The sequence below is a fragment of the Danio rerio genome, chromosome 16 (assembly GCF_052040795.2).
Source record: "Danio rerio strain M-AB ecotype USA chromosome 16, GRCz13ab, whole genome shotgun sequence".
NCBI lineage: Eukaryota > Metazoa > Chordata > Actinopteri > Cypriniformes > Danionidae > Danio > Danio rerio.
Genome location: NC_141036.1, coordinates 9,463,444 through 9,490,317, shown reverse-complemented (window position 1 = coordinate 9,490,317; position 26,874 = coordinate 9,463,444). Strand labels below are relative to the sequence as shown.

Here is a 26,874-nt window from a genome sequence, read left to right as displayed (position 1 = left end):
TTCATTTTAGAGTGAACTGTCTCTTTAAATAGGGAGGGCTAGTAAAACTGCAGCCAATTAGATGTTTATTTGAATTGCAAAATGTACACTGATAAATTACTTTAAAAAGCATAGACTTTGTTTCTTTTTTCAAGCTTCAGCTGTTAGAATCTAGATATCATTCATATTGCTACCCACTAAAAATGTCCAGCAGGTGATTGGAAAACAGAAAAAATACGGTAAAACTTAAGTGTCTTGAGAATAAGTAAGAGAAATCGATTCTGCATCAGTTCAGAGAACTCAAAATGAATCACTATTCTCTTTTGAATGGAGTTTTTAACAGCTTTACAGAGCTGTACTCTGTTTGCTTCCAATTCCTTACACACACCACTTGAACTGAAAATAGTCAGTAATACAGTTAAGAAAGGTTTAAGGGAATTTCAAGAGTGTTCATAGAGATGTGTTTACATTAATCTTGTGACATAAAAGACAACTTGTATGACTTAGCAGATTGTTTGTATGTTAAAAATAGACTAGAGAACACCATCTGCTGTTAAAAACTAAGAATCTTGGAATCAGTGCAGAATTGATTCATTAAAAGAGTTTTTTTTCCAAAAATGTTTTCTTCTCTACTGTTTTATATGTAACATTGATATAAAAACTTTAAAATAAAAGAATAAAACTTAAAACTACTCTGACTTACTTAAGGGTAAGTAAATTGGTAAATGTGTTAATTTTCAGTTTTGGGTTAAATATTCCGCTAACTTTTATTAGACTATAGAAAATTAAACTGTAGAACACCATCTGCTGTCTAGAACAGACTAAGATTTTTTCCCACAGCTTTACTGTTGTATACTTAACATTGATATAATATCCAATATTGATATAACTTCAAAATAAAAGTCACAATCCAACACTATTGTACTGCATGACAGAGATTTAGAATCAAATTTAAAATTACTCTGACCAACTTGAGGGTGAGTAAATTGGTAAATGTGATAATTTTCATTTTTGGGTGAACTGTTCCATTAACTTTTATTAGGTAAAGTTTCACAAGCTAATTTCAAGACGAGCATGTGTTATGATTGATCGCGGCTGGTCTCTCATCTGTAATCATTAGTAAACCAATCGGATTATTCCAAAATCACTAAAAATAGCCAGCATTTATCTTCGTTTTTTGAAGAATACCCCCATTCACCCCATATCCCCCTTTTCCTCCTTTACCAGGGGGAGCCCTCGCGAACTACCTGATCTCGGACCCCCTTATATGCTCATTGACCAGGCGGGAGCCCTGGGCTTAATTATCTCCAAGCTCAGGATTCTCTCCCGGCCACATGACACTAAAGAGAGGGGCAAGGGGGGCGGGCGGGTTGTGCGCCCCTAATAATAATATTTCTGGGGGCCCATAAAAAGTGTGGGCCCTTAGAATCGTCCTTACTTAGAGGGCCTATTTATTTATTTTTAAAAATTTTAAATCCCCGCACAGTCACAGTTTGCTTATATTAATGAGTCTTTCTGTTTTATATTTTCTGGAATTTGTTTTTAAAAAAGTGAGTTAGTTATGGCAGAAAATGTATTATATTTTGCAAAAATGTGCACCATTTAAGAAAACAAATAACGGGTTCTTCACCATAAATTATTTTCAAATAGTTTTGTTAAAAAAAATCATGATTAAATCGTGAATGGTGAGATTCGTATTGTGAATAGTATCGAATCGTGAGTCAGGTGAATTGTTACGTCCCTATATGGAAGAGATCTAGAATCCAATTTAAAATTACTCTGACCAACTTGAAGGTGAGTAAATGTGATCATTTTCATTTTGGGTGAACTATTCCGTTACCTTTTATTAGACTACATAAAATTAGGTAATTAGATAAATTAATCCCCATCCACTGTTAAAAACTAAGAATCAATTTTTTAAACAATTTTTTGCCACAGTTCTTCAGACTATCAAATATTTGGAGGCAAAACAATTAAATTAGCTTGCAAAGGATCATCCTTGTATGAAAAGTTAAGCTTAAATTGTAGCTTAGTTAACAATTCACTTCATTATATTAGATACATCAAAGAGGTACAGTTTGTCAAAATGATTAGCCCTATTGTGATTTTTTCCCCTAATCAAATATTTCCCAAATAATTTTTCACAGTTTTACACAAGTTTTCAAAGTATTTTCTATAATATTTTTTTCTTTTAGAGCAGTGTTTCTCAACCACATTCCTGGTGGACCACCAGCTCTGCACATTTTCCATATCTCCATCACCAAACACACCTGATTTAGATCATCAGCTCATTAGCAGAGATTGAATGACCTTTACCCAGTAAAGATTAAACATGCAGTGTTGGTAGTCCTCCCGGAAAGAGGTTGAGAAACACTGTTCTAGAGTAACTATTTTTTTTTTTTTTAAATCTATTTTTATTTTTTTTTAAATCCATTTTAAGGTCAATATAATTAGCCCCCATAAGTAATTTTTTCCCAATGTTTACAGAACAAACCATTGTTAAACAATGATTTGCTAATTTGCATAATTAACCTAATTAACCTAGTTAAGCCTTTATATGTCACTTTAAGCTAGATACAAGGGTCTTGAAAAATATCTAATACAATAGGATGTGTCATCATGACAAAGAAAAAATAAATCAGTTATTATAAACTAGTTATTGAAACTAATATGCTTAAAAATGTCTTGAAAATATATTATTTCCGTTGAACAGAAACTGGGGGAAATAACATACAGGGGGGCTAATAAATCTGACTTCAACTGTATATCAAAAAAGAAAGAAATGACCAAGGCAGACGACAGTAAGCCTACAAAAAATAAAGCTGCTTCAACATGACACAGTAAGAGATGTGCAAGGGTGTTAGATACCATCATTAGTGACATAAAAGTCGAACATGGTGTCCTCGCTATGGGGAGGGATATTGGGAAGATCCAAGTGGATGCTGTCATGGTTACGGAGCCATCTCTCCAACTTCATTCGATCATCCAGTTCCAATAATGCTCCCACACTCCACATAAGAGCAAAGACATAGAGACGCTCCATGTGCTCACGAGACAGCTCTCCTCCCTGCTCCTGACGGGTTACATCATCAAAGACACATTATCAAAGGTCTGTCAGAGCACCAAGGCCTGAAATATGAAATATCAAATACTCCAAAGAATGGAACTTTGAACTTGTAACTTGAAACGATGAACTTGAAAAGTATTCCCATAACATCACTAAATAGGTTTTGGTAGATAAGCTTTATATGCTATTGAGTGGAACATGCTGTTGGAGACTTGCTGTAAATCTTCCTTCTTGCAATACAATAGGGATTTTTACTCATAATTATAATAAAGTAAGATTAGATCTGCATGTTGATTGTGAATGAAAATGAACAGATGTTTATTAATAAACAGATCAATTTTTAATTATCAATCCCCATACATCTATTCTAACCACTATGGAAACATGTCTCAGGCTGTATTTTTTCAGCACATTAACCTAAACTACTGTTTGTTTAGCATAATATATATACTCACAAAATTCAAGTTTTAGGAACAACAAATAATAACTTGATTTCTAGTCGATCATTTGACGTCAGAAGTGGCTTATATGAAAGGTAAAGGTCTCTATTTTACGCTTATTTTACCAAAATAAAATATGATTATGCCTTGATTTTGAATTTTGAATTTAATTAGGACAGTGAAGTCTGACTTTGATTAGAGAAAAGTCTTGTCACTGAACAGAAATAATATACAGTATAGAATATAAAGTGATGGTCCAATGGAAAAATAATTAATATTGTATATAACTCCCATGAGCTTGGAGGACTGCATCCATACATTTCTGCAATGACTACAAATAACTTATTAAAGTCATCTAGAATGGCAAAGAAAGTTCATCAAGATTATTTGGATTCATCTTCAATGCCTCCACCTTCATCTTACCCAAGACTCAATGATGTTTATGCCTGGTGACTGGGCTGGCCAATTCTGGAGCACCTTGACCTTCTTTGCTTTCAGGAATTTTGATATGGAGGCTGAAGTATAAGAGGGAGCACGAATGTCTTTATACCTTAGGCTGTTGATGTTGCCATCCACTCTGCAGATCTCTTGCATGCCCCTATAGCGAATGTAAGCCCAAGCCATAATTTTCCTTCAATAACCTTGACTGATTTCTGTGAGAATCTTGGGTCTATGTGGGCTCCAATAGGTCTCCTGCTGTATTTGTGATGATTGGGATGCAGTTCAACAAACGATTCATTGGAAAAATCTACCTTCTGCCACTTTTCCAAATGATTAACTAGGAATCAAGTTATTATTTGTAGCTTTTTCAAAGGGGATTGACGACTTTTTGTAAGGTAGTGACTTTTTGCCAGGTACAATTAAATTAAATCAATAATCAATATTCAGAACAATGTTTTTAATTAATTAGAATTTAATTGAAAAGGGACATAATGAATAAAATAAATAAATATATTTGTTAAAACTATTAAACGATAAATGCTTATCATTTTTAAGCATTTAAAAGATTAAGTGGAATTTAACCTTATTTCTACATAAATTCATATTAAGTTATCAATTTTAATTATCAGTATTAATAATATATTATTTATAACACGCTTTTCTAATACCTAAAGTGCTACAAAACAGTAAAAAAACAACAAAGCACAGTAAAACAATAAAGAGTACAGTAAAAAAGCACAGTGGGAATAAAAAAGGTATCACAAATTAAAAGCAGTCCTAAAAAAAAGGTGAGTTTTAGCAGTCCAAGGAACCTATCATGGTCATGGTCTACCTGAGATCGCTGGTAAACACACTTACATTCACATGAACTACAAATCCGCCATGTTATGGACTACAACACCCAGTCATACAACACACACACAACCGGTTCCAATCATGACTGATTACATTCCCACAGCTGAAGCTGTTAAACAACTGATTAATGCACTACTTAAGGAGCACAAACACTGTTGCTGAGTCTTGTTATCTATTAAGTGACATTACAACGCGTTTTCCTTGCCTTCTGTGTTTTGAACCTTGCTTTGTTTTGTTTGATTATTCCTGTATGCTGCCTGCCTTCTGACGATTTGCCTGCTATTTCGACTACGACTCTGGATTGCCCTTATACATCTGTTTGCTCCTGTGTTGATCATTGCTTGCCTGACCGTCCTGTCAATAAAACTCTGCATTTGGATCCTCACCCCTGTTGTCAGCGTCACATCCCTGGTTACAGAACCAGCAGTCCTAATGCTTGTAGGAAGAGCATTTCATAGTTTGGGTGCACGGCATTGCAAACAGTTGTGCTGTTTATTATGCTTTTCAGCATTATTCGAAACAGAAATCTTTTTAAGAACTTAAAAGAAAGTACAGTTGTGATTTATATGTTGTGGTTTAGCTGGCACATTCAAACAGTACGTATGGGCTGTAACATACCTCAGATGTGAGGAGGTAGCACTGATAGTGCTTCTATTATTTTCATTCAGCCAGAGGGCATAATATATATTCAGCTCATGTTTAATTGTCATAGAATAATGATAGCGTTGTGCATGATGTGTATCTCATAACTAAATGCTATACGAATGACAATGCAAGAAATAATGTGTGACATTTACCAGGGACAATTCGCCATAATGATATTCATGACTTTCAGATAAGGGGAAATGGGTCGAATGTCAAACAGACATATTGAGGAAAAACTGGTTGTTATATTTACCTTCACAGATTGATTTAAGCTTATTCTGTTTAAACTGTGGCATAGTTTATCAATGAGCATTCAATAATTCATGACCGGTGTCAAGCTTAAATGTAGCAATTTATATTATTTTGCATGACAGTGGGCAAAAAAGGTTGTGAAGTGTTTTTTCTGCCTCTTTATTAGATAGACATAAGCTTTAGTGGAAAACAGACTCTATGGCTAGTATACTGTTTCAAGCTCCAAACAGCCTTAAAAATGTTCAGGGCCAGATTTTTTTTTATTTGCTATTTATGTGCAGAATTTTATAAAAATAAAAATAAAAAGATAAATAAATAAAATCTGTGGATTCATACAACCCTAACCCTAACCTAACCCAAACCTAAATATACCTAAACCTAAATATAAAAGAAAAGTCCACCCAAATCTAAAATTACCCCATAATTTACTCCCCCTTAAGCCATCCTCAGTTTGTATGAGTTTGTTTCAGTCAAATTAAAACGGAGAAGTCTCTTTCACGCTAATGGCATTTGATCAGGACTTTTATTTTAAAGCTACGAAAATTAAACATAAATCTGTCATCAAACTAACCCATACGCTGCCAGGGTGTTAATGCATGTCTTGCGAAGCAATGTGACAGAACTATATAGTTGAAATCAGAATTATTAGCCCCCTGTTTATTTTTCCCCCAATTTCTTTTTAACAGACAGAAGATTTGTCAGCACATAATAAACATGATAATTTTAATAATTAATTTCTAATAACTGATTTATTTTATCGATGACAGTCAATAATATTTGACTAGATATTTGTTAGATTAGTTGCAAATTTTGCTTTGGTAATGAATAATCTAACGTATATGCACAAACATATTATCATAAAGCATTCTGTAGAAATAATTAATTCAAAACATTGATCTGTAAGGGGTGTACTTTGCTATATATGTTGTATATGAATTACAAAATTTATTTATGAAAATATATTAAGAGAGCACTGACTGATATAAAAAAGCAGGCTACATTTCTTAAAGAATGACTTTAAAGCTGCTAACACTGAGTGGAATAATCGGGAGATGACCCGAGCCAAGCAGTGGCCTCACTTTAATATAAAGATATTTTCCCATGGGGTGTGGGAAACACAATTGTCAAAGGGAAAGCAGCATTCTGTGCGTGCACGGCTCTTGCTATTATTTTAAAGTTAATGTGCTGAAGTTAAGCACATTTTGGATGTTACAGTGAGCAATTAGCCGACCCCGGATTAATAAAGGGACTAAGCCGACAAGAAAATGAATGAAGTTTTCTTTTAAAATGATTTAAAGTAATGTCATGGTGGCGCACTGGGTTGCACGATTGCTGGGGTCGAGCCTCAGTTGGCATTTCTGTGTGAAGTTTGCATGTTCTCCTCGTGCTGTCGTGGGTTTCCTCCAGGTGCTCCGGTTTCCCCCACAGTCCAAAAACATGTGGTATAGGTGAATTGAATAGACTAAAAATTAACCATAGTGTATGTGTGTGAATGAGAGTGTACATGTGTTTCCCAGTGATGGGTTGCAGCTGGAAGGGCATTCGCTGTGTAAACATATGCTGGATAAGTTGGCGGTTCATTCCGCTGTGGTGACCCCGGAATAATAAAGGGACTAAGCCAAAAGAAAATGAATGAATGAATGAATAAATGAAATATTTAAAGTTCATCGGTTCTCTGCGTTCTTCTTCCTGATGGCCAAGGATCCATCAAACTTTGTTAGAATCTGAATCAACTTTCTACTTAGATAATTGTTCATTCCTCTCTCAAGTCATCTACCTCATGGCATCCACTTTAGAACTAATAGATTATGAGGAAATATGGAAAAAGATCAAATGTGTTTTTCTGTTTGCTTGATTGCAAATAATTATGTATAGTAGAGATGTGTGGATCAGCTGAAATGACACCCGAATCTGCGGCTCCATACTAATCATCCGCCCGCACATATAGTTTTATCTGATAAATATATCCGCACCCGACCCGCACCCGATCGTCACTTTAATAATTTAATTCGTTGTTTTAGGCATGATGATAGGTCACCGTGGGTATTAACAGCAGAATCAATGAGCTTATCTGCGCATCACTGATAGTAAATTAAAAGCCTACGTTAATCGTAAACGTTTTAAGTGAATATTCATTCATTCATTCATTTTCTTGTCGGCTTAGTCCCTTTATTAATCCAGAGTCGCCACAGGGGAATGAACCGGCAACTTATCCAGCAAGTTTTTACACAGCGAATGCCCTTCCAGCCACAACCCATCCCTGGGAAACATCCACACATACATTCACACACACACACACTCATACACTACGGAAAATTTAGCCTACCCAATTCACCTGTACCGCATGTCTTTGGACTGTGGAGGAAACCGGAGCACCCGAAGGAAACCCACGCAAAGGCAGGGAGAACATGCAAACTCCACACAGAAACGCCAACTGAGCCGAGGTTCGAACCAGCGACCTTCTTGCAGTGAGGCGACAGCACTACCTACTGCGCCACTGCCTCGCCCTTAAATGAATATTTATTTATAAAAACAAAAGTTTGTCTTTAGACAACATTTTCTTCATTTTCAAATACAGAAAGTAAAAATAAGACATTTTAGTTTTTTTGGAATAAGATAACAAAAAGGTTGCCACTTCAGCCTAAACAGCAGCTATGTTGTGTTTATTTGGCCTTTTTCTTTGCACTGTGCTAAAACAGAATAGCATCTACTGTGCCTGGATTCGGGCGATTCCACCTCGCCTCAAAAACGCGGCCAGCTGCACTGAATGAGTGTTCGCTAGCACCAGTGTTCGCTCGCACCGCTTGTTGAAGGAATGTACAAGATTCTCCTCACAAGGTGCTACAGTTGTGGAAATAAGCGTTTCGTTTCTCCCAGAACGATAGCAGATTTTCCTCTGATGACTCCTCTAACTGAAAGTTTGAACAGTACTCTTGCACTTCATCCATTATTTTGGGCGTCTCATTTTCCCATTCTGCAAAGCCCACTCTGTGCTTTTTCGCTGGTCCACTGCCATGTCATGCAACATCCACCCACATCCGACCCGCAATTAATCATAATGTATTTTTTTATTACATGACCCACGGATTATCCACAGCGCCTGCAGATATAACTGCCATCACTAATGTATAGCACATAAGGGTTACTGAGAAAAGATGGCCAGCGGCACTAATTTGTGACCCTGCTATAGAAAGCATGTTCCACAAGCTAATGTTTATTGCTAAACTCTTATTGCTATTGCTTGTTAGTATGCACTGTTGTAAAAAAAAAAAAAATGGGTTGAGGATAACAAATGTTGAATGAAAACCTTAGGCTGAATGAGTCCTTGCAGCATGTTTATGCACTGCATGATGATGAAGGCCTCCAGCATTTCCATCTTATACTGCAACGATTGGATGCTGAACCTATAGAGCTCAGGGAAAGAGGAGGAGAAAAGATCCTTCAGGACCATCCCTTCCTGGGCAGAGCGATTCTTCAGCCAACCCTGCACACACACAGACACACAAACACAAAATTCAATTCAATTAAAGCTTATCTCTATAGTGCCTTTCACAATATTTAGTGTTACAAAGCATGCTTGTTATTACAATGCAGTCAAAATCCCAAGGTTAAGGTGTTTTATAGGGTGGACAGTACATATACATAGTAACACCATGCAGTGTATATAGTGTCTTTTACAAAAAGGTGTCTATGTGTAAATTATATGTTCAATGAAGTGTATTTGTGTACTGCTTAAGATGAGAAATGAGAAACCAGCAAGAAAGGAGAAGTAGAGTGTAAGATAGACAGAGAAATTAAATAGAGTACAATTTTGAGCTGAAAAACAGTTTGTCCTTCTTCTTTCTTTCTTTGGCTCTCCCTCGTTTACTGTCCGCGCACTGAACACTTGAACACTTTGAAGTCTGTTTTAAAGACGGAGAGAGCGATGCCTTGGGGATTTTAGACTCCATTAATTCAGACTGAAATAAAACGAATAACTAGCAGAGCCACTGGTTTATACATTCAGGGTTCTGTGGATTCCTTTCTTCATTTTTTTATGATGCAAGTGTGGAGGAAGAAACTGTAAGTTCCGCATGTTCTCACATATGTTCAGACTGGTTTATGCACGGCATTTGTGTTAGAAGAGATCTCCTAAGAATTAAAATTCTGTCTTCAATTATGTTCATTTTGTCTCAAACTGAATTCTATTAAACTTTCAAAGAGAAATAAAGATTTTACAATTTTACTTATAAATACGAGCAACATCCTGAAATAATTTTTTAAAAGAACAAGGTTATCATAGTTAACGAAAACGAACGAAAAAATGACAACTAAAATCATTTCCGCTAACTGAATGAAAAACTAGAACTACCTGAAGCTATAAAAACTATACAAAACTAACTAAAATTATAGCAAAAATGTAATTTTTTTTCGTCTTTGTAAATGTATTTAATATATTAGCCTACTGTACTATTAGCCTTTTAAGAGGAAATCTATTTACTTTGTGCGTCAGGTGTTTGACCCATACGGCACCTCAGAGTCTGTAATCCTAACGCCATTGGCCAGATCAAGCCGGTTCTCCTGCAGTCAGGCCTCGCTGTTGCTCCCGTGACAAAAACAACGAGTGGACATGACAACAGCACAGTGACAGCAGTAAATTCGACCCAAGCAGAGACTTCAAAGAATTAATTTAACACATTTGTGCCCAATAATCGTTTTTATATCTGTATTAGTGATCGCGATGGTGAACAAATTGCTCTATTAACCGGATTCACTAAGTGAACCAGTTGAACTAGTTCACCAAATCAAACTGAATTATTTGTAACGATTCGCGTCTACCGGTAAGCACTATTATGCACAAACTACACTGTAAAAAATCTTTCATTTAATGTTTATTTCCGGCAGCTGGGGTGGCGTAAAAAAAAAAGTTAAATAACGGCTGTTAAATTACAGAAATTTACCATAAAATAACAGACATAAATTACAGAAGTAAATTTCTGTAATTCAACCTCTGTTATTTTACAGTCAATTTCTGTAATTTAGCGGAAATTATTATATTTAGTTGCCGGAAATAAACCGTAAAATAACAGATTTTTTTTCCCAGTGTAATTAATTTGAACTTTTTACTTATTATATGCCAAAAAAAACCTTCTCACTCGAAATAAAACCAATATATACTGAGTTATTCAGTTATTAGAACAGTACACTATCAGATTTAAGAAGCGGTTATACTGCACATGCGTGATTCAGTAAAACAAGCACAAACAGATTATGACAGCCTGCTGTGACTGAACTAAACTTTGACAAATGCAGAGCGGGTAAATGGAGGGCTTAAATGAGACAATCTGGGGAAAAAAAAAAAAGTTTATCTCATAACAGAAAATTATAATAGGATTTAAATAAGCAAATTACGCTTCAGCTGGGTTGCAAAACGTAATTGTAAGAAACTTTTCAGATCATGGTGATGTTTTAACTGACTGAAATTATGATTGCTGACTACATATTTCTGGTGTGTCTTAATATAGGAGGACTGTCACAAAAAATCCAGTAGCATTAAAGATCTGAACCACCAATGAACTTCCCATCACTGCTGTGTATCTAATCTCAGAAGCAGTCCTGCACACATATTGTATTTAAGGCTGCTATCTTGTGGGCTATTGTATTTAAATTTCAGGATAGTAACAGGTTGGATAGTAGTGGTAGATGATAGTGGTCATGTGTCCTCTGAATACACGCTTCAAAAAATGTATCTTTAGTTGAGTTTTTATTAGTTTTATTGTTTATTCTGATGATTTTGAATGTTGTACCTAACAAATATCTTAATTTAAAAATAAATAAATAATAATTCTAAAAATAATAAAAATTAAACTAAAACTAAGCAATTTCAAAAAATAGAAACTAATAAAAACTAGTAAATCTGCCTCTAAAAATATTTAAACTAACCTTATATATATATATATATATATATATATATATACATATATATATATATATATATATATTTTTTTTTTTTTTTTTTTTTTTTTAACGAAACGAAATAAAAACCAAAACTAATAAAAAATCCAAAATTATTATAACCTTGTAATGGAAGTCAATGTTTACTGGTTCCCAATATTTTTTAAAACATCTTCTTTTGTGTTTTGTGTCATTGAAGTTTGAAACAAGTACAAGGTGAGTAAACAATGACAAAATTCCAATTTTTTGGGGAACTATCCCTTGAAATTGCCTGAATAAAAAATACCTAATCATAGTATCATTGAGTATTAGTTCACCCATTACATACCTCCAAAATAGGGCTCCAATTAAGCACAGAAGAGCTCATAAACACCATTCCATTACGGGAAACTGTGGCCGGGGAGGCATTTTCGATATTGTGCGGCTCAAACACAATCTTACAATTGGGAGCCATGGGGATGCGGTCACCGTTGGCCAATGTCAGCGTGCGGTTATCATCCAGCACCGAGTTTAGGTTTTCAATCCATATAGCATCAACCGGTCCATCAAGAACAATCCATATGTGTTCCCCTATACAAACAAAACATAAAGTACAAATGAGAAATGAAGCCGCCTGAAGTACACAAAAGCACAATGTTTTGGCCCCCATCAATCATTATGATCAATGATTGACTTTTGACATATTTTGCTTGATTGCTTTCCCCATTAGTGTCTAAAGCTCTGTTTGATTGATTTAAAAAGCCCAGCCAATGGGTTTCAGTATGTTTTACCCATTCTCTTTCATGTGTTATAGATCTCACTGCTTTTTATTTAAAGCCACGGAATAGAGCATGCTTGCCTATTTGAGAGGGTTTTTACTTAGTTTAAATCAATTAGAATTCTTACATAACTGACCAGACAAATTAGCTCCTGGGGGACTTTGCTAACTTATGGGTAGTTGACAAATTGTAAGTAAGAATGTTTTTGTGTGTGTGTGTGTATGTGTGTGTGTAAAACACCACTTTGTTAAGTAAAAACGTATTATGTTTATGTATTTTGATATATGCCGTGTGAAAAAAAATCAAAGAGGTCACTAACTTTATCCATTATTTCACAGTTTTTTTTCTACCTTAAAGGTGCAGTATGAAAGTTTAACACCTAGTGGTTGAACTAGGTATTGCACGCCCGGTTCAATACACATAAACGTGTAATCAACAGAAGTGTGCCAAGCAGGCCCGGATTGGCTAATCGGGAGGACCGGGAGAATTCCCGGTGGGCCGGTCTGTTTTTTGGCCGCGAGGGCCGGTGTCCCTAGCTCCAGAATCTGTTGCTCGCAGCAGTCACACTTTTTAAATTTATTAATTTACTTGACCACAGCTTTTTTATTCATTATTTCACCGCAACTCTTCTCTTTTCATCTATTTTAATGATTATACAACTTAGTTGTGTCTCCCATATGAACACAGCTATTGTGGTCCAGCAGTTAGCACGTTAGATTAAGACGCTGCGGACCCGGGTTCGATCCTCATTAGAGTAACTTATTGTTTTCATTGTTAAGACATATAATACTGTTAGGGTTGTTGAACATTTGAAGTTCTAAAGCAGCTGTTTTCTCAAAAAAAGACGTGATAGTGTCATTAGAAACTGATTTGGAAATGACCTTATTTTAATATAGTCAGTCGTGAACTGAGGTGGGCCGGTCTGAGGCTTGAAACTCCAGGGCTGAAAAGGTGTCCCACTCCGGCCCTGGTACCAAGCTATCGAGCCTAAAGGCTAATTTAAACTGTGTTCTAAACAAAAGCAACGGCATGTGATGGAAATAATATTTTCCATATTAAATGCAGTTTTTGCTTAAGCCAACACTTGCAATTTATATTTAAGAAAAGGCTTCTATTTCTTGCAACTGAACAACAGGATAAACTGATAATGTTTACCTCAGATACACCTTTATTCAGTGTTAAATGCTAAAAATGGGAGTTTGAATGCCATTTTACGTAACAATTATTTTCATACCACTGAACGCAGCAGCAGATAGTTGGCAAGCTCATTGGCTGCCAAGGTGACAGCAACCAATCTCCTGCTTGATGTAGTTAATGACATAGGAGCAAATTAGGTCACCTAATCAGCCTGCGCATGCATAGTTTCTTCACAGAACTTTGTATTTTTGAGATTTGGCTCAAAGATTTAAAACAAATGTGATAACACATGACAATAACACATACCAACAATTTACTGCATTTTGAATGATACCAATTAATAATTAATAATATATATTTTTGTCATGTGTTACCCATATATTACACCATTTGCTCTCTCAGAAGTTTCACACGTTTCAGATTGGAAAAGTCTGGTTCTTAGATATAACGTTTGATCTTATACTTTAAAGTTACTTTGTCATGATCTACCTTTCTTTGCCCGGAGTGTTTTCCTCCAAAGGGTGGAAAAAATCCCATCAGTCCAGTCGTTGGTTGCCACATCAAGTCGACCAAACATTTGAGGTGCAGTTATAGCTTTAGGGTTCATGCGCATCTCTCTGTGAGGCTGGCCACAATCTAAACACGCATTTACAATTAAAATTGTGCATTAAAAATAATTACCAATTCAATTGTTACAGAAAATGACGTTCATTCTCACCGGTCATGGCCTTCATTAGGGTATGGATGCAGGTTGTTTTTCCTGCTCCACTGGGTCCTAATGCCATCATTCCATGACGAACTCTTTGAGTTTCATATAGCTGAATGACCTTTAACCTCCACGGTGGGTGATTGATCAGTCCAGCCTCAGTCACCTAATAGAAAATAATGAGATAAATCTCCCTTATGATTTACAGGTTTTTCTAATTACAACAAATAAACTCTTCTATAATGTTTACATCTAGAATTAGCTTTTTTATGTATGTATGATCATTCTTCCAACCTGTTTGTCTATAGCTGATTCCAGATCCGGGTAACCAGCTTTATCCAACTGAATTCCAGGGAAAAGATCTTCAATTAAACTTAGAAACAATGGCTCGTCCTCATCAATCTAAAAGAACAGGGAAAAATCTAATTTCAGTGGTTCAACGATTTTAAAATGGAATTGTCACACTGAGAGGCAAGTAAATTTGAGAATATGTAATTCTATTATAAAACTGTAGGCCCTTTAACACATACAAATATACACCAGCTGACAAAAATATTGTCGGCTATCCAAGTTTTAGGAACAACAAATAATAACTTGACTTCTAGTTGATCATTTGGTATCAGAAGTGGGTTATATAAAAGGCAACGGCCTCTAGATTACGGTTATTTTACTAAAATAAAATTTGATCATGCCTTAAGTATTTAATTAGGACAGTAAGGTCTGACTTTGCTGAGATAAAAGTCTTGTCACTGAACAGAAATAATATTCAGTATAGAATATAAAGTCATGCTGCAGTGGAAAAAATATTGTGTATATATTGTGCAACTGACTCTTAAAGGGAATGCGAGATGAGACTCTGATTGGTTTATTCACAAAACACACCTACAACTCATTAAGAAAATAAGCTCAACCCTGTTAGACCATGCGCCAAGGCGCAAAGCAGATTTTTCCATCCTTAAAATGGCAAAAGTGGATTCTGACACAACCTTAACGCTTTTGCGCCCTGCACTTTGCACTCTGAGCATGGATCGCCAGAATAGAGCTCTTAGTGTCACATAAACAAACGACTCAAATTTGAAGACATGTCAGAAGACGTGAGCTGAGTAAGATCCATAAGATCCAGGTAAACAATGATTGATTATTTTAACTTTCTTATAGCATTCTAGTTATGTCTTGTTTGTTGTGTGAGCAGTGTTTGGGCTAGTTGTAGATCTGTTCGGAAGAAATTCATTTAAATAATATTTTGGAAAATTGAATGAAATGACTCGAAGAAAGATTTGTTCATATCGATGAACGAGACACAAAGGTCCAAGTCAGTAAAATTATCTGAACTTCCCATTACTAGGGCATTAGGTTTGGATTATATTTTCGAATAAAAATAATGTTGCAGAATTCAAATAGATGTTAATCCAGGATCACATTGTTGGCAAAATCACACACACAATATAAACTGGCATTCTTACCAGTTTAGACAGGTTCATGTCTCGCAGAACTCTCATCACAATTGTGGACTCTGTGTCATTAGGATTGGCTCGTTTTGCAGCACCAAGAGTGCGCAGGACAGAAAGAATATTGCGGAGGCCAAAGTCATAATGAACCTAGGAGAGGAAAAAAAAATCAGCTGAAGCTCAGCAAATGTTGTGGAGATTAAATAATCAGAAATGGCAGAACATTGTCTTTTGTTTTTACCTCTTATTAATATGTATATACACCCCCTAAAATAATTTTGCTTCTTGTTCAAACTACTTATTTAAAATGAACTGAAATAACACAATTCTTGGGGGGACAACTTAATTGTTTTATGTTGAATCCACCTAAATTTGTTAAGGTAACTTGTGTTGTGACAATATGATAATAATTTTTACACATGCGACTGAATGCGGTAAAGCCCCTGAACCTCAAATAATTGCTGCTTGCAGCTTTTAAGATTTTGTTTAGACTTAAAAAAAATCACTCAGAAAAAATACAAATAAATAAAATTATCATATGGTTGCAGAGTTATTACAACCCCAAATCAGAAAAGGTTTGGACAGTATAGAAATTGTAAATAAATAAAAAAAGATACAGTAGTGATTTCCAAATTTACTTTGACTTGCACACAATATGAACACAAAATAGTTTTGTGTGGTCAACTTCATTTCATTTGTGAATAAACATCCTTTCCTGTCATTAAGACCTGTAATATATTCAAAAAGAACTTGAGACAGGAGCAGTTTAAGGCTAGTAATCAGGTAAATTGGTTAAATAATGATGTAATTTGAAACATGTGATGTCAACAGGTGATTGTAATTATGATTTGGTACAAAAGCAGCATCCAAGATAGATCTAATCCTTTAGGAGCAAAGATGGACACAAATGCCAGTTAAAAATGTACTGGTTCCAAAAGGAAGCCCTAAGTTAACAGTGTCCAGAAGTGACCTCTCTGGGCTTGGAGGCATCTGGGATGGACTATCACACAGTGGAAATGTGTACCGTTTTCAGACAAATCAGTATTTCAGGTATTTTCTTTGGGATAACACCGGCTGGTCCAACCCAAAGAAAAAAGTGATCATACAGACCAGCAACAAGTCCAAAAGCCAGGGTGTGTCATGGTCAAGTGCCCTTGGCAAAGGTGCTGTGATCGACAGTGGTGTTGTCTCCGCTAGCGATTACTTCCTGTAGTCTGTTGTAATGGCCAGTGGTGTGCTCTCTGCTGAAGATTAACTCCTAATGAGCCAGAACTCCCAGAACTCTCTGCGCTAATCAACTCCTGCAACAGCTGACAATATTCCAGACATTCACACACAGACACAGCTGCTGCTCATTTACACTGATTACAAGGACTATAAATACACCTCACTTTCATTCACACTTGGCCGAGTCTTGTTTCACTACTGAACATTATGAAGCATTTTCTCTAGTTTGTTTCCCTGTGTTTTTGATTCTAGCCTTATTCCTTGTTCTGATTCATTGCCGCCTAGTATTTTGACCCTAATTATTGGATTACCCTTCTGACATAAACTGCATTTGGATCCTCAAGTCTTTTGTAATAGTCCACTTCCTAACAGATGGCACCATTGATGCTGAAAAGTATATAGAAATTTTGGAGCACAATATGCTACCTTTTTTGCAAGAAGAATGGAACAAAGTGAAATTTTATAAACTAATTTTGAGAGGAGCACGTGATATGATTGAGCACTGCAGGCCACTAATCCCAAATCAGTAATAATCCAATCCGAGTGATTCTAGCTTACTATAAGTGGATCACTTTCTCCTTTTTGCCCTGTCTTCATTTTGGAAGAATCCCCGCTTCCACCCCATCTCCTCCTTTTCTCCCCTTTCTAAAGGGGGAACTATCAAGACCTACCTGATCTCGGATCCCCTGATATGCTTACTGACCCGGCAGGAGCCCTGGGCTCAAATATCTCCGAGCTCAGGGTTCTCTCCAGGGACAGCATGCCAAACCTGCTATAAATGCTAAGCATATCTACCTGTAAGTGGGAACTCTTGAAATTACACTTGAAACACTTCATCACTTGGTGTCTTCAGTCCCTAAACGTCTTTTAAGTTTTGTGACATGGAATGACAACATTACAAAGTGGTAAATGCTTTACTGTTCCAACTTTTTTTACAATGTTTTGCAAGAACCAATATTGGAATACATGCTTATTTAAAATACAAGTAAATGTGGTTGAAGGCAAATGCGTTGATTATTGTTTTGGGTTTGTGGTTGAATATATTTTTTTATTTTCTTTTTAACTAACGATAGTCACCTGTTTAGAGAGCTGCTCCTCACACAGTTTGTACAGAGTGAAGAATTTTCTGGCCAGCTCGATATTATCAATGAAGCCACAGCTCGCCAGCTTCACCCTGATAATGATCTGTCTGTCAGGAACCATCATCGCAACAGAGCGGAAGTTGATTTTTAGATTCTCTGGAAGCTCCTGTCTGCCTGCATATCCAGGGTTCTGTAGGTATAAAAAAAGACAAAAATGCTATTGCTATGCTTTTGAGGACAGAATTATTAGGCCCCCCCTGAATTATTAGCCCCCCTGTTTATTTTTTCCCCAATTTCTGTTTAATGGAGAGACGATTTTTCCAACAAATTTCTAAACATAATAGTTTTAATAACTCATTTCTAATAACTAATTTATTTTATCTTTGCCATGATGACAGTAAATAATTTTTGACTAGATATTTCCAAGACACACCTATACAGCTTAAAGTGACATTTAAAGGCTTAACTAGGTTAATTAGGCAGGTTAAGATAATAAGGCAAGTTATTTTATATCGATGGTTTGTTCTGTAGACTATCGAAAAAATGTTTAGCTCAAAGGTTTTAATAATTTTGACCTTAAATTGGGTTTAAACAATTTAAAAACTGCTTTTATCCCAGTCGAAATAAAACAAATAAGACTTTCTCTAGAAGAAAAAATATTATCAGACATACTGTGAAAATTTCCTTGCTCTGTAAAACATCATTTGGGAAATATTTAAAAAAGAAAAAAAATTCAACTAGACTAGTAATTCTGACTTCAACTGTATATTGCTGTATTGTTTTTATTAAGATCAGTATCATAAAATAGTTAATCTATTATTTAATATCTTGTTATTATCTTAATTACACCAGATTTTTACAGTCTTTCAAATTTATTTAGATGTTTTTTTTATTAATAAGTACTTATAAGTATTTTGTAATGTGTTCCATGAATTTTTAATAGGAAAAAAATGCTGGATCACATGATACCAAATCAATGGATCCCAAAATATACCAAAACTGATCTGATTTGTGACCTAATACAGTAGCTTAATATGATTAAATAATAATTAGGTTAGTTACATTCTGTTTGCATTCTAATTGCATAATGACATTTTTACGAAAGCACTAAATTACCATGGTGAGGAAGATGCCAAACTCAGGATTCATCTCTACATTATCTCCATCAGTAAAAATGAAGTTCTTCCGACGTTCTTTCTTGCAGGTGAGGACAATGGCGATCTGTTGAGCTGCTACCGAAAGCACTGGCAAGTCAATGCGGTTAAACTCATCAAAACAACCCCAGGATCCAGACTGAGCAAGACCTAGAGAAATGGAAAAATGGATAAAATAAGATAGACATGCAAATATCTAATGTATTTTGTAATGTGTATTAAGAACTCATGTGTGGCACCTTTGAATATTCTTCCCAAGCCTCTAAAGTCCATCTGATCAGAACAATTGAAAACCACCACATATTTGCCCAGACAGCGGCCCATGTCCTTGGTAGTTTCGGTCTTTCCTGTTCCTGCTGGCCCAGCTGGAGCTCCTCCCATACTCATTCCCAGAGCTTGAGCTAAAGTAATGTAGCATCTGGGAAATATTGAATATTGGCTTTAAAAGTATGCAGATAAAATACTTACTTCACAAAAGAAAAGCTGAAACCACATAGGGACCAATCTTGAGACTCCAGAATTTTATATTTGTAATATAAATATATATATTACCTTCACTTTTATTTCTAATGTTTTTATTTGTGTCATTGGCTTTGTAAAACAAGTGTGAGCATTGTAATGTTTCATTAATATGCTGAATATGTTGTAAATATTTGTTTAAAGAGACAATTCCTTTTCCTTTTTTTGGAAAACTTTACAGTTTGTTTGGCATTATTCTTTGAAAAATAATTTAAATTCTAAATAAAATATCAAATATGATGCAGATTAAATATCATTTGGACAAATAAATTTAAAAAAAAAAATAGCCGTGTAATAGCCGTGTAATATTCTGCCAGTAACAGCACTTGACCAGCCTCTTCACCCTTCACCCTTCTGTATTACTCCGCCCACATACAGCAACAAGCAGAGGACACTCTACAGTTTGACAAATATTGCTGCTGTTGGACAACATAATGTAATTTCAAGGCTTTTTAGTCGAGAATGTATTTGTTTAGATTGCAACTATGCAGTTTATTTATAAGGATAATGCCTATTTTAAAATATTTATAATTTCTGCGAGACAGCACCTATCATTGAGCAGACCAAAGATGTTGTCCATCTACAAGATGGCAACAGAGATTGCATAATAAGCCCTTAGAAGATAAAAAAGTGTAATTTTTCGGGGTAATTATTGTTTAAAAATGTACAGGAGGCCTAATCATTTTGTAATATATAACATAAAATATTGTTATTTATAATTTTAGATATGAGAATTGTTTACATATGTTTACCAGAAAATCAAAAGAAAATACTAGATGCACAATTAATGGAAAGAAATGACAAATATACAAAATGTAACATATAAAAATATATTTCTAAAAGAAAATTAAAATAAACAAAACTAACACTATATATACTATGTTCAGGGCTAAATTTATAACAGTATGATCTACGAGAAATCACATATGCCTTGCAATAATACAGAACCTAAAAGGCCCCACAGCGGGAAGATGGAAGTAAAGAAGCCTGTAATTGGCAGCAGCACCTGTCAGTGAGGGGAGTGATGACCAGCCTGTCAGTGCAGCCTAGAAACTCATTCTGGTACACAAAGCCCACATCAGTGATGTTGATCATCATCTTATCTGAGTCCTCATTGAAGTAAAAACGGCACTGCTTCAGCCATTCAAAGTCGGTGGGGCTTTTGATGTGCAAACGACACTGTGTGACAGGAAAAAGACATTCCACAGAGATTAGATTCTGCTGGGTAGTTATCTTTTAGAGGTGTCTCAGACATGTCTATGAATGCCTAAAACTGTGACATAGCGATTTGGCATTCAGTCATGATAAGATATTAAGACATCTAACCTTGCCAGCTGGCACATCTAATTGTGAGAAAGCTGATTTAGGTTTATAACAATAAGAAGTGAATCATATTGTATCTGCAATGGAAATATAAGAGGCTGTCATTAACTAAATTATGTTGGCTATTGTACAACATGTAGATTTGTTCAGCATAATAAAGCTCTAAAGTCCTAAAAAAATTAACTGAAATGAGAAACTGACAACAATGCTCTTTTATTTATTTTACTATTATAGATGCACTGATGTATCTGATATTTATCACCCAATATTGGATTAATTTAAAGCTATCAGAAATAATTTGAAAAAGGCTGATACTGATGGTTTATCAGTGATAGTTTACTGATTACATTGAGGAAATGAGCTGGATGTCTTTTGAATAATTCAATATAGCAAAAATAAAAACAAAACTATACATTTTGTTTATAAATTGTGGGATTAATTTACTTCTGTGTGATATGTCTGTGACCAACATTATGTGACATTATGGCAATGCGCTTTGAGAAAAAATGCCATAAAATCTAGCATTTTAGACATAACACCCCTTCCAACCCAAACCTAAGGGAAACACTGTAAACTACGGCTGCACGATTAATCAAAAAAGATTGCAATCTTGATTTGACCCAACACACGATCTTAAATCAGCTTTTCTACAATTCAGCCAATTATATTTTCAAGATCAGAAGAGAAACATAAAGGCGGTCGCACAATACTTCACAGCCACGTGGACACCTCTAAATGGCCTTAAAAAGAGGCACATACTGTATTTATAAGGTAAAAATCCCCCCAAAAATATAATTTCTCGCTTAATATAACGATGTATTCGCAGCCGCATATTCATATTGAATAAAGTTTTTAACGCAACACAGACTCATTCTGAAAGCGCACCCTATATACGTAGCTCCTGGGCCAAACACGTCCCAGGAGCTAGGTTTTTTTTGCAGTTTTTGTTTTCAGGAATCAGTCAGAGGCCGTTGTGTGCGCTTTTTGAGATCTCAAATTTCTCTTCGTGCCTGCCGTTTTGCATAAATCGACCAGAGGCCGCAGTAGACTGAATGACTAACTGAATAACTGACCGAATGACTGACCCACCATCCTCCTTCTTTAAACCCAACCGATAGTGTTTTCAAAAGTAATCCAGATAAAGAAAAGCCCTCGCAGCAGCCGTATTTTTACCAAATGTTCTGTTTTTTACTTATTTTTTTGGCTTTTGTTTTTGTCTTACCTGCTTTCTAGAAGCGTTTTCTGCCGTACTCAAAGCCTGTCATCAAGGTCAGTTACAAATTGGTAACAGCGGAAAAGTCACCCATACTAGGGTAAGCAGTCAGCTGGTAAGCGCGAAAAGGTACGACGTCATACTGCCCCATAGTGTTAGTTTATAACACAAAATACAGTCATACGTTCTTCTGGCTATATAATTCGAGATCTCCAGAAATGTATACAGGGCTACGTTTTCAGAATGAGCCTATGTTGTTTTAATGAGCAGCCATTACATTATCAAACTAATGGAATCTGGCACTCACCAAATCATCAAAGATGTCCCTCTGGTGTACATGAATAGTGATTAGTGTTTCATACTTTGTCCGTTCAACAGCTCCAAGGTCCTTAGTAGTCATGTCAATCAAATTGTTGAGGAGCTCAAGAAAGAACTGGTTGGTTTTGCTCATGATCTTCCGGTCATATCTGGCATTGCTCAAAGCATCCTCTGAATCCTTTGTCCAGATCATCTGGATACCTAGTAAACCAACCTAAAGCCCAGAAACCAGCAGTCTTCTCACTATGTGTTTACACTGAAATGAGGCATTGCTGTTAGTATTTTAAATACCTGTGCAGGAAATGAGTCCAAAAATTCGATCAACTCAAAGCCAGAGTCTTGAATGGCAAGCGCAGCCTGACGGATGACGAGATGCAAAGACCTCTGGGATTCCTTCAGTAGCGCATTAAGCCAGACCTCCACATTGCCCTCCGCTATAACTGGCTTGTCTAGCTCAATGGTTTCACCCTCTCGTGATGATATCGCCAGAATCTTATCATACATCTGAAAGCAAAACCAGAGTTAATAATTTTTTTCGTAAAGCAGACACAATAATCAGCATAAATAAGTACACCCATTTTGAAAATGAATATTTTTATCCATTTATCAATGAATATAGGTAATATATTTTAGAGTATTGGAACAAAATGGATTTATTAAACAGATATATATTTGTATACAGTCACCAAACATCACACAACATCTAGAACTAGAAGGAAAATACATTTCAATTCATGCGAAATATAGCAAAAAATAAATGACAAATTACAAAATTTCAACTTAACTTTATATGTTTGTTTATTTTCTCTTGATTATTCCACTTTTATTAACTATTATTTAATTTAATGTAATACTTTCCCTAACAGATCAATTTAGTTGTACTCATTTTTGAACTGTTATTGTAAGTTATATTGATAGATTAGCTCCAGATTTGGCTTCAGTACTGATTAATCTAATTTATATGCACAAATATATTATTGTAAAGCATCCTATAGAAATGAATTTAAAAGATTTTGAGGGGTGTACTCATATATGCTGAGCACTGTATTTTAAAGCCAAAAACAGGGTTAACACTTTATTTTAAGGTGTGCTTGTTACACGTTCGATACACCTACCATAGTAATAACAACTAATTACGAACAATTATATGCAACTAACCCTAAACATAACCTGCATTCTAACCATAAAGTAAGTACATATAATCACTTACTATTACTTAGTAGTTAACACTGGAACTACTAGAATACTGTACACTGTATTAGAATGTCTATAGCTGTCATTTTGACGTCTATTTATTGCAAATAAATTAATTATTGCAAAGTCATATTTACATTCAAAGTTTCCTTTGAGGTTTTAGAAACCTTTTTATGAAGTCATCACAATAAAAATACAATCTTTTTGTAATATAGCCTATAATTGAGATTTGCTAGAACCCCCCTTGAAGGTACGTATACCTCACTTTGTCTGACAAACGGAGAGAGCAGAGTTTTTCACCACAGTGAAGATGTTGTTTTAACAGACATTTCTGAAGTAAAGTTATGTTTTTGCTATCAGAAAGTTATGTTTTTGTTAGCAGAAAGTTGCTAGGCAACAGAGGCAAGCATATTCAGAGGCACGGAAAAGGAAAAAAAAAAAGGACACTGAAATGCGGTCAATTTGACCGTTATGGTCAAGATTAGTCAGAACTCTTTTGTGTTTTGTAATTTGAAAAAAAAAAAAAAACTGTTAGTATGAAATATACACACATTAAGAAAAGTTAGGGTTCTATAGTTATGAGTTTTATTTTAACAAAATTACTAAATTTAAAATTGGTCATAATGACCTCCTCTGTAGTTCTAGTGTTAAATGAGTGTTACTAAAGAAAAACAGATCTAAAACATGAACATGACAAAAACTGCTGCAGAATTTTTGTTAAAATGGAAGATTAGTTATTATTATTTAAGATTTTTATTTTTATTTATTCATTTTCCTTCTGCTTAGTCCCTTTATTTATCATTGGTCACCACAGCGTAATGAACCGCCAACTTATCCAGCATATGTTTTACGCAGCAGATGCCCTCCCAGCCGCAACCCAGTACTGGGAAACTCTATACACACTCGCATTCACACTCATACACTACGGCCAATTTAGCTTATTCAATTCCCCTCTACCGCATGTATTTTTTCCTCTCCCGGAGGAAACCCATGCAAAGACAGTGGATGCAAAACATGCAAATACCACACAGAAATGTCAACTGACCCAGCCAGGGCTCAAACCAGCGACCTTCTTGCTGTTAGGCGATCGTTCTACCCACTGTGCCACTGTGACGTCTTTGTTTTTATTTTGTTTAATTAAATTTTATGTCGTTTAATTGCATATATATATATATATATATATATATATATATATATATATATATATATATATATATATATATATATATATATATATATATATATATATATATATATTTAAGTGGTGATCACCTTTTCATGGAATCGGACACATTTGATATTGTCAAAGATGTTGAGAAGGTGAGCCTGGATGGTGTGTGAGTCAGATGCTTGACCCAGAATCTCCAGCAAAGCAGGATCTGATACAAAGAAGAAACGTGGAAACAGCAATCGCTTCTTCTCCAGATACCTGTAAAGCAGAAAAAAATGCATCAAACTAGCAGTACTATAAAAACTTCCACTTCAACCTGACAAAAATAGAAAACAATAGACTTTTTTATTCAATAATAAAAAAAAATTATTACTTTTTCATCTCAAACTAGCTATAATCTGTGACAAAAGAATTGTAAAGTTTTTAAGGGGAATTATTACGCCCATTTTAACAAGATGTAAAATAAGTCTCTAAAGTCCCTAGAATGTACAGTTGAAGTCAGAATTATTTTTTTATTATTTTTTTTTATATATATACACTTCCCAAATGATGATTAACAGAGCAAGGATTGTTTCACAGAATGTCTAATAATATTTTTTTTCTTCTGGAGAAAGTCTTATTTTCTTTATTTAGGCTAGAATAAAAGCAGTTACAAATTTTTTAACCCCTTCAGACTCTGCGTCCATTACAATGGACATCACATAACATCCCATTTTTCTGAAATTTACAACATAATTCAGGTCTGAAGGGGTTAAACATAATTTTTTTATTTAACTTTATTAGCCCATTTAAGCCATTTTTTCCCGATAGTCTAGAGAACAAACCATCATTATACAATAACTTGCCTAATTACCCCTAACCTGCCTAGTTAACCTAATTAACCTAGTTAAGCCTTTAAATGTCACTTTAAGCTGTATAGAAGTGTCTTGAAAAATATCTAGTCAAATATTATTTACTGTCATCACGACAAAGATAAAATAACTCAGTTATTAGAAATGAGTTATTAAAACTATTATGATTAGAAATTTGTTGAAAAAATCATCTCTCTGTTAAACCAAAATTAGGGAAAAAAATAAATGGGGAAAAAACAAATAATAATTCAGCCCCCGTTTACACTAGTGCGTTTTAGTTTTAGATCAAAAACGATCCGCGTCCACACTAGCGTTTCACCTAGCGTTTCTAAACATATCTCCGTCCACACTACGCCACCAAAAACTTACATCACGTGACCATTCGCGCACTCTGGGCATGCTCGTTCTAGTATAAACAGGAAGCATGTGTCTCACTCGGCATTTGGTTATTGTTAGTCAACAAACGCTGATTGAACAATAAACGCGATGGCAAAGAAAGCAAGAGAGGTATTTTTGTGGACAGACGACGAGGTCGAGTTGTTACAAAACGTAACAAATGAATAGCTGCACAATGGCGCCTAAAACAGACAATAGTGCAAACAACGCTCCCATTTCTGTGTCCATGTTGTTGTTTACAGTGAAGGCTGGTCTGCTGTCTTCCGGTAGCGTTAAAGCCATGTGTTATAGTCACGTGATAAGGGCTTGACTAATAAGGGAAGGACGCAAAGAAACAAAAGCCCCAATCAGGTAGCGAATCTCAGCAGCCCCCCCTCCATTTTCAGATGTCTCTGTTTTCACTCATCCACACTGAAACGGAGCAGCAGTGTTTTAGAATGAAAACAGCCTCTCCAGCGTTTCCAAAACGCTCCGTTTTCGTTGCTCGAAAACTCTGGCGTAGTGTGGACGGATGGCTTAACCAAAGCAAAACGTATGCGTTTTCATACTAAAACGCATTAGTGTAAACGGGACCTCAGACTTCAGCTGTATATGTGAAGTTTCAGCTCAAAATACTCCACAAATCATTTTTTATAACTGCCCCTTTTAAGCTTTGACCAAAATTTTGCCGTTTTGATGACTGTCGTTTTAAATTCAAATGAGATTGTGCTCCCAGCCCTCTGTAAGGGTGGAGCTATAAACATCTATTTGGCCTACGTGGCAGC

At 35.4% G+C, this 26,874-nt stretch overlaps 1 protein-coding gene across 3 annotated transcripts in view; it reads right to left on the bottom strand.

Moving 5' to 3' along the window:
- Positions 1-26,874, bottom strand: part of dnah5 (dynein, axonemal, heavy chain 5) — a 233,694-nt gene that overhangs the window by 116,157 nt on the left and 90,663 nt on the right. For all 3 annotated transcript variants that reach the window (XM_087286532.1, XM_087286533.1, XM_087286534.1), the window contains 14 exons: positions 24,965-25,121; positions 22,790-23,002; positions 22,488-22,712; positions 20,651-20,823; positions 19,365-19,543; positions 19,088-19,275; positions 17,967-18,161; positions 15,678-15,812; positions 14,509-14,616; positions 14,227-14,380; positions 13,998-14,144; positions 11,942-12,183; positions 8,987-9,163; positions 2,848-3,052 (listed from right to left, as the gene is read on the bottom strand). In XM_087286532.1, the coding sequence (XP_087142658.1) occupies positions 2,848-3,052; positions 8,987-9,163; positions 11,942-12,183; positions 13,998-14,144; positions 14,227-14,380; positions 14,509-14,616; positions 15,678-15,812; positions 17,967-18,161; positions 19,088-19,275; positions 19,365-19,543; positions 20,651-20,823; positions 22,488-22,712; positions 22,790-23,002; positions 24,965-25,121 (2,498 nt within the window). The remainder of the gene's footprint in view (positions 1-2,847; positions 3,053-8,986; positions 9,164-11,941; positions 12,184-13,997; positions 14,145-14,226; positions 14,381-14,508; positions 14,617-15,677; positions 15,813-17,966; positions 18,162-19,087; positions 19,276-19,364; positions 19,544-20,650; positions 20,824-22,487; positions 22,713-22,789; positions 23,003-24,964; positions 25,122-26,874) is intronic.